The sequence below is a fragment of the Cebidichthys violaceus genome, unplaced genomic scaffold (genome assembly GCF_023349555.1).
Source record: "Cebidichthys violaceus isolate CVI_PGR_0920_01 unplaced genomic scaffold, fCebVio1.0.p SCAF_33, whole genome shotgun sequence".
NCBI classification, from domain to species: domain Eukaryota; kingdom Metazoa; phylum Chordata; class Actinopteri; order Perciformes; family Stichaeidae; genus Cebidichthys; species Cebidichthys violaceus.
The window spans coordinates 782,186-792,079 of record NW_027176517.1 but is presented as its reverse complement, the minus strand read 5'-3'; the positions used below and the strand labels follow the sequence as shown (position 1 = coordinate 792,079).

The 9,894-nt window shown below is 33.9% G+C and overlaps 1 protein-coding gene across 1 annotated transcript; it reads left to right on the top strand.

Annotated features, from left to right (window-relative positions):
- The first annotated feature begins 6,507 nt into the window (after positions 1-6,507).
- On the top strand, positions 6,508-9,894 carry LOC137883488 (alanine aminotransferase 2-like). Its single transcript, XM_068724973.1, has 11 exons — positions 6,508-6,612; positions 6,976-7,065; positions 7,430-7,538; positions 7,630-7,763; positions 7,916-8,162; positions 8,244-8,323; positions 8,424-8,560; positions 8,805-8,979; positions 9,106-9,261; positions 9,461-9,573; positions 9,657-9,894. Exons 1-11 carry the CDS (start codon positions 6,508-6,510, stop codon positions 9,784-9,786), a joined length of 1,476 nt encoding a protein of 491 aa, XP_068581074.1. The 3' UTR covers positions 9,787-9,894.

The following is a 9,894-nucleotide window of genomic DNA, read 5'->3' as shown; positions in this document are numbered from 1 at the left end:
ACTATGACTTTTTTAATAATTACGACATGCTATACTATGACTTATTTTAATAATTACGACATGCTATACTATGACTTATTTTTACTAAATACGACATGCTATACTATGACTTATTTTTAATAAATACGACATGCTATACTATGACTTATTTTTAATAAATACGACATGCTATACTATGACTTATTTTTTAAATACGACATGCTATACTATGACTTATTTTTAATAAATACGACATGCTATACTATGACTTATTTTTAATAAATACGACATGCTATACTATGACTTATTTTAATATTTGAGACATGCTATACTATGACTTATTTTAATAATTACGACATGCTATACTATGACTTATTTTTAGTAAATACGACATGCTATACTATGACTTATTTTAATATTTGAGACATGCTATACTATGACTTATTTTAATAATTACGACATGCTATACTATGACTTATTTTAATAATTACGACATGCTATACTATGACTTATTTTTTTAACTAAATACGACATGCTATACTATGACTTATTTTAATAAATACGACATGCTATACTACGACTTATTTTAATAATTACGACATGCTGTACTATGTCTTATTTTTTTAATAATTACGACATGCTATACTATGACCTATTTTTACTAAATACGACATGCTATACTATGACTTATTTTTTTAATAATTACGACATGCTATACTATGACTTATTTTTTTAATAATTACGACATGCTATACTATGACTTATTTTTTATTAATTACGACATGCTATACTATGACTTATTTTAATAATTACAACATGCTATACTATGACTTATTTAAATAATTACGACATGCTATACTATGACCTTTTTTAATAATTACGCCATGCTATACTATGACTTATTTAAATAATTACGACATGCTATACTATGACCTTTTTTAATATTTACGACATGCTATACTATGACTTATTTTAATAATTACGACATGCTATACTATGACTTATTTTAATAAATAAGACATGCTATACTATGACTTATTTTAATAAATACGACATGCTATACTACGACTTATTTTTTAAATACGACATGCTATACTATGACTTATTTTTTTATTAATTACGACATGCTATACTATGACTTATTTAAATAATTACGACATGCTATACTATGACTTATTTAAATAATTACGACATGCTATACTATGACCTTTTTTAATAGTTACTACATGCTATACTATGACTTATTTTAATAATTATGACATGCTATACTATGACATATGTTAATAATTACAATATGCTATACTATGACTTATTTTAACAATTATGACATGCTATACTATGACTTATTATTAATAAATATGACATGCTATACTATGACTTATTTTAATAATTATGACATGCTATACTATGACATATTTTAATAATTACAATATGCTATACTATGACTTATTTTAATAATTACGACATGCTATACTATGACTTATTTTAATAATTATGACATGCAATAGATTAACTTATTTTAATAATTATGACATGCTATATTATGACTTATCTTTTTACTGATTACGACATGCTACACTATGACTTATTTTAATAATTACGACATGCTATACTATGACTTATTTTTATTAAATATGACATGCTATACTATGACTTATTTTAATAACTACAACATGCTATACTATGACTTATTTTAATAACTACGACATGCTATACTATGACTTATTTTTACTAAATACGACATGCTATACTATGACTTATTTTAATAATTACGACATGCTATACTATGACTTTTTCTAATAATTACGACATGCTATACTATGACTTTTTTTAATAATTATGACATGCTATACTATGACTTATTTTTTTACTGATTACGACATGCTATACTATGACTTATTTTAATAATTACGACATGCTATACTATTACTTTTTTTTTTACTAAATACGACATGCTATACAATGACTTATTTTAATAAATACGACATGCTATACTATGACTTATTTTAATAAATACGACATGCTATACTATGACTTTTTTTTAACAATTATGAAATGCTATGCTACGACTTTTTTTAACAATTACTACATGCTATACTATGACTTATTTTAATAATTACAACATGCTACACTATTACTTATTTTAATAATTATGACATGCTATACTATGACTTTTTTTTTTATTAAATACGACATGCTATACTATGACTTATTTTAATAAATAAGACATGCTATACTATGACTTATTTTAATAAATACGACATGCTATGCTATGACTTTTTTTTAACAATTACGACATGCTATACTATTACTTTTTAAAAAAATTATGACATGCTATGCTATGACTTTTTTTTAACAATTACGACATGCTATACTATGACTTTTTTTTTAATAATTACGACATGCTATACTATGAATTATTTTTTTATTAATTACGACATGCTATACTATGACTTTTTTTAAATAATTACGACATGCTATACTATGACTTTTTTTAATAACTACGACATGCTATACTATGACTTTTTTAATAATTACGACATGCTATATTATGACTTATTTTATTAATTACGACATGCTATACTATGACTTATTATTAATAAATACGACATGCTATACTATGACTTATTTTAATAATTATGAGATGCTATACTATGACTTATTTTAATAATTACGACATGCTATACTATGACTTATTTTAATAATTATGAGATGCAATAGATTAACTTATTTTAATAATTATGGCATGCTATATTATGACTTATTTTAATAATTACGACATGCTATATTATGACTTATTTTATTAATTACGACATGCTATACTATGACTTATTATTAATAATTACGACATGCTATACTATGACTTATTTTAATAATTATGACATGCTATACTATGACTTATTTTAATAATTACGACATGCTATACTATGACTTATTTTAATAATTATGAGATGCAATAGATTAACTTATTTTAATAATTATGGCATGCTATATTATGACTTATTTTAACAATTACAATATGCTATACTATGACTTATTTTAATAATTACGACATGCTATACTATGACTTATTTTAATAATTACGATATGCTATACTATGACTTATTTTAATAATTATGACATGCTATACTATGACTTATTTTAATAATTACGACATGCTAAAATATGACTTTTTTTTTAATAAATACGACATGCTATACTATGATTTATTTTAATAATTATGACATGCTATAATATAACTTATTTTAATAAATACGACATGCTATACTATGACTTATTTTTTTTTAAATTACGACATGCTATACTATGAGTTATATTTTTAATAATTACAACATGCTATACTACAACTTTTTTTTCCATTTTTCAACATGCTATATTATGACTTCTTTTAATAATTACGACATGCTATACTATGACTTTTTTTAACAATAATGACATGCTATACTATGACTTTTTTCGATATGCTAAACTGTGACCTTTTTTTACGAATGACGACATGCTATACTATGACTGTTTTTTCCATTTTTTGACAAGCTACACTATGACTTTTTAAAATAAATACGACATGCTATACTATGACTTTTTAAAATAAATACGACATGCTATACTATGACTTTTTTTTTTACTAAATACGACATGCTATACTATGACTTTTTTTTTAATAATTACGACATGCTATACTATGACTTATTTTTAATAATTACGACATGCTATACTATGACTTATTTTGAATAATTACAACATGCTATGCTATGATTTATTTTTACTCAATATGACATGCTATACTATGACTTAATTTGAATAATTACGACACGCTATACTATGACTTTTTTTAACAATTACGACATGCTATACTATGACTTATTTTAACAATTACGACATGCTATACTATGACTTATTTAAATAATTACGACATGCTATACTATGACCTTTTTTAATAATTACTACATGCTATACTATGACTTTTTTTAACAATTACGACATGCTATACTATGACTTATTTAAATAATTACGACATGCTATACTATGACCTTTTTTAATAATTACAACATGTTATACTATGACTTATTTTAACAATTACGACATGCTATACTATGACTTATTTAAATAATTACGACATGCTATACTATGACTTATTTAAATAATTACGACATGCTATACTATGACCTTTTTTAATAATTACGACATGCTATACTATGACTTATTTAAATAATTACAACATGCTATACTATGACTTATTTAAATAATTACAACATGCTATACTATGACTTATTTAAATAATTACGACATGCTATACTATGACCTTTTTTAATAATTACGACATGCTATACTATGACTTATTTTAACAATTACGACATGCTATACTATGACTTATTTAAATAATTACGACATGCTATACTATGACTTATTTAAATAATTACGACATGCTATACTATGACCTTTTTTAATGATTACGACATGCTATACTATGACTTATTTTTTTACTAAATACGACTTGCTATACTATGACTTTTTTTTAACAATTACAACATGCTATACTATGACTTTTTTTTACTAAATACGACATGCTATACTATGACTTTATTTTTTACTAAGTACGACATGCTATACTATGACTTTTTTTATTAGTTACGACAAGCTAGACTGTGACTTATTTAAATAATTACAACATGCTATACTATGACTTTTTTTTACTAAATACGACATGCTATACTATGACTTTTTTACTAAATACGACATGCTATACTACGACTTTTTTACTAAATACGACATGCTATACTATGACTTTTTTAATAACTACGACATACTATACTATGACTTATTTTAATAATAACGACATACTATACTAGTAGCTTTGTCTCTGCTGCTGAATGGGAGGGAAAGTCATCAAATTTGTGTGAAGAAGGATCTTATTTTGATTTGTATTCATAACAAAAGTTAAATAAATGTTATTACTATATTTATCCCTTTAAGGGGGAAATTTGTCCCTGCAGTTGACCCATCCCTGTATCAGGGAGCAGTGGGCTGCCCATGACAGGCGCCCGGGGAGCCGCTAGGGGGACAGTGTCTTGCTCAAGGACACTTTGACTCAGAACACGTCCCATCCAAGGATCGAAACGTCAACCCTCCGGTTCGCTGACAGGACTCCCAGACTGTATTTGTTACTTTTCAACATACTTGTTAATTATTACATTTTGTAGAGCTGTGCTGGCTTGGTGAGTCTTGCCTGAGGCGCCAAGAAGTGGGAAACATACAAGTATGGACTCATTGTATTTAACATTAATAATAACTAGATGATGAAAGATCACGGTTACCGTTTTCTTGAGTATTTTCATTGCTGTATTTATTTAGGAGCGTCACAACAGTATACAGTTATTGAGTTTTATTGAAACCGAATAACTGAAAATATCAGTGCACTACAGACTGCCTTCTCGTTAACTGAAGACTGTATGGCAGCAGTAGACCATCCGCTAATTTGTTGGACTGTAGCGGGCAGCCCGGCTCAGCGAGCTGGTGTCTGTGTCAGCAGAACAAAGAGCATAACATTACGTATTATTTAAATTCTATCCAGGTGTTCACCCCTCTCTACACCAGACACTACCATGTTTCTCATTATCTGTTTTCAATGTCTGACCACACAAGTGTTTTGGTGCTTTTTGTTTTGGTAAGGTTAATGAATGTCATGGTCAGTGAGGGTCCTCTCAGGTTGAGTAACATTGTGTGTGTGTGTGTGTGTGTGTGTGTGTGTGTGTGTGTGTGTGTGTTTGTGTGTCTTAATCAGGAGCATGATGTTGTCAGCTTAGAAAACGCTCCGGAGGACGGATACGTCCGAGGTTGCTTTGTCGTGTGGACGGCGTAAACGCTTTGGAAATGATCACAAGTTCGCTACTTGATTGGTTCTTAGCAGTCACGACGTGTCCTTCCCTGATTCGTCACGCCCCGATCACGTGACCCTTTCCTAGAAATTCACAAACAACAACAACAACATTGATTATTGATTATTTTGTCTATAAAAGATATTTTAGGCTTGACCATACCTACAAACGTTGGCGTGTCGCTATTGCTGACTCATGACTGTAGGATAATAAATAATGACATGAATATAAACAATATTACAAAGTTTTTTTAAACCACAATATATTCGGAAATCATCTTTTTTCTTTTCACAGTAGCAGTTTATTGCGAGTCATTTCTATTTATTTAAAGATGTCCAAAGTATTACAAAATGTTTGTTGATGGAGCTCAAGAAGATGCCTGATTTCAAAGCATCATGTCACCAACAAATCAGTGGAGGCGCATTTGTTTCTGAGATGTCAGAGTTTTCTGGGGAGGTTCCACATGTATAAAGTCCACCTTAGAAATCACTTGGTTTACTGAAAACGAGCATGAATGATTACTCATCAAACAGGAGAACTGGATGACGCTGCATGCAAGAAGAGTCTCCCTGCAGGGTGCATTTTTTTGCCACTTTGACTAAAACCTCTCAGGCGTCTGTTTGACCATCTCCCCAGATTATAGTCGGCAACGATGTGTTCCCTGCTACACGTGAATCCCAGGGTGAGGGGGATTAGAGTGTCGCCACACAGTCGACTGCAGAGTCTGGCTGCACACATCACACGGGACATCACACTGGTAAGTGCCACTAATCTATCTTTATCTATCTTCACATTCAGTGTGTGTACATACTGGAGACATAGATGCATTCTTTTTTAAGATGAAAGGATGCACAACAAAGTTTAAGCTAAGATGTGGAGTCTATGTGTCAAAGCAACTTCCATCAAACCAATGAAACACCTGTTTATCGTCATGAATGTCTAGTTTATCATTAGCAACTGATTCATACCAAAGTACCACAACATCATTCATTTGTACAGTTTAAAGGTGGAGTAATACATTTACACAAGTTCATACATTTCCCATAAACCATCATTTGAGATTTGGGGTTCGGTCTAGACTGGACCTAATCCTTTCCTGCATCAATATGTTGTCCTGCAGGGGGCGCTGAAACCCTTTAAAAAGGTGATTGATGTCGGCTCAGACGATCCCCACAGAGCAGGAATGAAACCAATTACATTTGTTCGCCAGGTCAGTTTCTGCTCATTTGAGTATTGTTTTAGGGATAATGTTGGTGATCCGTGTTTTGATTCTATCCATTTCACGTATTTATTTTCAATAATTATATTACATAACATATATTTTTTTGTAGTAATTTTAATGGTATATTGACAAACTGTTATGTTATAAATTTGACATTATCCTTCTGATCACACATGTTTTGTCGATCTCTTCATATTCTATTCAGGTACGTTATTTTAAGCTTGTGTTGTGTAACCATGTTCTCTGCGCTGCAGATTTCCTGACTTTGATACTCTTTTCAGCAAGGTGCATTCAAGCAAAGTCATGTAAATATTGTGTAACTTATTGCTATAAGTCCAGCCTACTTCCTCAGGTGTTGGCAGTGTGTCTGCTCCCTCAGCTGCTGGAAGAAAAATCTCTCCCTCTGGACGTCAGGCTGAGGGCCCGGAGGCTCCTGGAGGCCTGCGATGGAGGAAGTGTGGGTGAGGACTGGAGAGAGAGGCTGTTTCTGTCCGACCTTTAAAAACATGTACTTAAATACAGTAGCATATCCAATGATTGGTCCACCCCCAGGTTCCTACACAGCCTCCTCTGGCATGCTGCATGTCAGGCAAAGCATTGCTGAGTTCATCATGAGACGGGACGGCGGCGTGCCTTCATACGCCAAAGACGTCTTCATTTCTGCTGGTTTTCAAAGGGCCTTGATGGTACAAACACACAGTCATTTTCTATTACTTGTATCGCCACTACTCATTGTCCAGATACACTGAAATAATATCACAGGCATATGGGCGTTAAAGGATAGGATTATTCTGACCCTAATTTCAGAGTTCTGGTTTTATTGATCTGTTGCATTAAGGTGGTCGTGAAGCTGCTGGCCAATGGGGAGGAAGAGGAGAGCCGGACGGGCGTGCTGACCCCGATGCCCTGCCCACACACCCTGCCAGCGCTTCTGGATGAGGCCGGAGTGACACTGGTGCCGTACCAGCTGATGGAGGACCGAGGCTGGGCCGTGGACCTGGACGAGCTGCATCGAGCTCTGAAGACCGCGCGGGGACGCTGCAAACCCAGAGCCATTTACATCAGCAACCCAGGAAACCCCACAGGTGCACGAGCTATATTGAAGCCGCCTGTTTAAACTTCCTTGGTTTCATCACTGTGTGTGCTGCTGTTTTGTCTCCTTATAGGTCATGTGCAGGACTGGAAATCAATAGAGGAAGTGATTCAGTTTGCGGCTGCTGAGCGACTCTTACTGTTGGTTGACGAGGTGATCACAAACTGTATCTTCAGATTGGGATTTAATACCGACAGCCTTTCGCTCACACAGTCTTTCATCATCTATCAATTCCTCTTTCTCTGCACTCCAGGTGTACCAGGACAGTGTGTATGGACAGGGCCGAGAGTTCATCTCCTATAAGAGAGTCCTGTTCGAGATGGACCAGGAGTACTCGGAGACAGTGGAGTTGCTCTCCTTCCACTCTTTATCCAGTGCCCAGATGGGAGAGTGAGTTCTGGCTCTCATGCTTTTGCATTTTGTGCGCTTATCTGGCATTTTGATAGTATTCTGCTGTAACTTCAACCATTCAAACTGAAGATGTAAAGCCTTAAAAATAAAAAAAAAACAGCTCCCAAATTAATAGTTTGTGTACAAGAAGGAAGCAAATGGAAAAGTAGCGCTGCTGAAACTACCATGACCCAACACACACACAACAAAATGAAACCAAATAGCTTCTGTATCTGTGTCTCAGGTGCGGCCTGAGGGCAGGGTACATGGAGCTGGTCAACATTGACCCAGAGGTGATGCATTTCGTCGATACTATGTTGACTACTGATATCAGTACTCCAGTCACAGGACAACTTGCTCTGGATCTCATGGTCAACCCACCAAAACCTGGGGATCTTTCCTTTGACACATACACTCAGGTGAGACAAGTGCAGCTTACAAAAGATCATAGAGTCTCGTATCCCTATACAGTATACGTTACTGTCCTGTGTTGCATCACTATTTACAATATGATGTCTGATCGTTCTTGTTCGCTTCTTTCTCAGGAGATTCTCCTCACTCGGGCTACTTTGTCCCAGAATGCTCAGCGGGCTCAGGACTTCCTGAATGAGCTGCCAGGGATGAGCTGTCAGCCAGCGATGGGGGGGATCTACCTGTATCCCCGCCTGCATTTACCATCGGAGATTATAGAGAAGGCCAAGGTGGGAAATGAGTAGGAACCGTCATGTAACGAAATGTAGTGCAACGTGGTGACACTTGGTATTTTTGCCTGTTTAAGACATTGTACAAGGAGCTTTATATCATTTTCAGCGACTAGGAACTCAAAAACAAGCTGCTTAAGTCATTTTGTCAGTTACAGCAATAACAAGATACTGAAAATATTCACTGCTCTGCTTTTAGATATTGGAGATGGAAGCAGATGTTCTGTATTGCCAGATGTTACTAGAAGAAACGGGTGTGTTTTTAGGAGCAGGGTGTCAGTGTGGTGAAACATCTGGCAACCACCATCTGAGGTGAGAGACATGAAGTTTAGCAGAGTAGTCGAGTATATTTTATTTCCTTGAAAAGAGATATGTGTTGTGTTTTTGTCTCTTAGGTTGTGCATCCTTGTTCTTCCTGACACCCTGGAGGAGGTCCTGGCTGGCCTCGGCTCCTTTCACCTTCATGGACACACTTCCTCACCTGACAGGCGCATGAAGGATGGAGACATGGGAGACCTTTTGTAAACCCTGTGTTGAAGGACGGATCCACAGCTCAAGTCTCAATCCTTTACTTTGTTTCTTTGCTTCACATTTTTTCCCCCATAAAAAACTTTGACTGTGACTGATTTATTC

Bases quoted from the DNA above. Each gene is read 5' to 3' on its own strand.
- LOC137883488 (XM_068724973.1), top strand. From the start codon at position 6,508: ATGTGTTCCCTGCTACACGTGAATCCCAGGGTGAGGGGGATTAGAGTG. The intron at 7,764-7,915 runs GTACAAACACAC...TGTTGCATTAAG, and splicing joins GTTTTCAAAGGGCCTTGATG to GTGGTCGTGAAGCTGCTGGC. The intron at 8,980-9,105 runs GTGAGACAAGTG...CTTCTTTCTCAG, and splicing joins CCTTTGACACATACACTCAG to GAGATTCTCCTCACTCGGGC.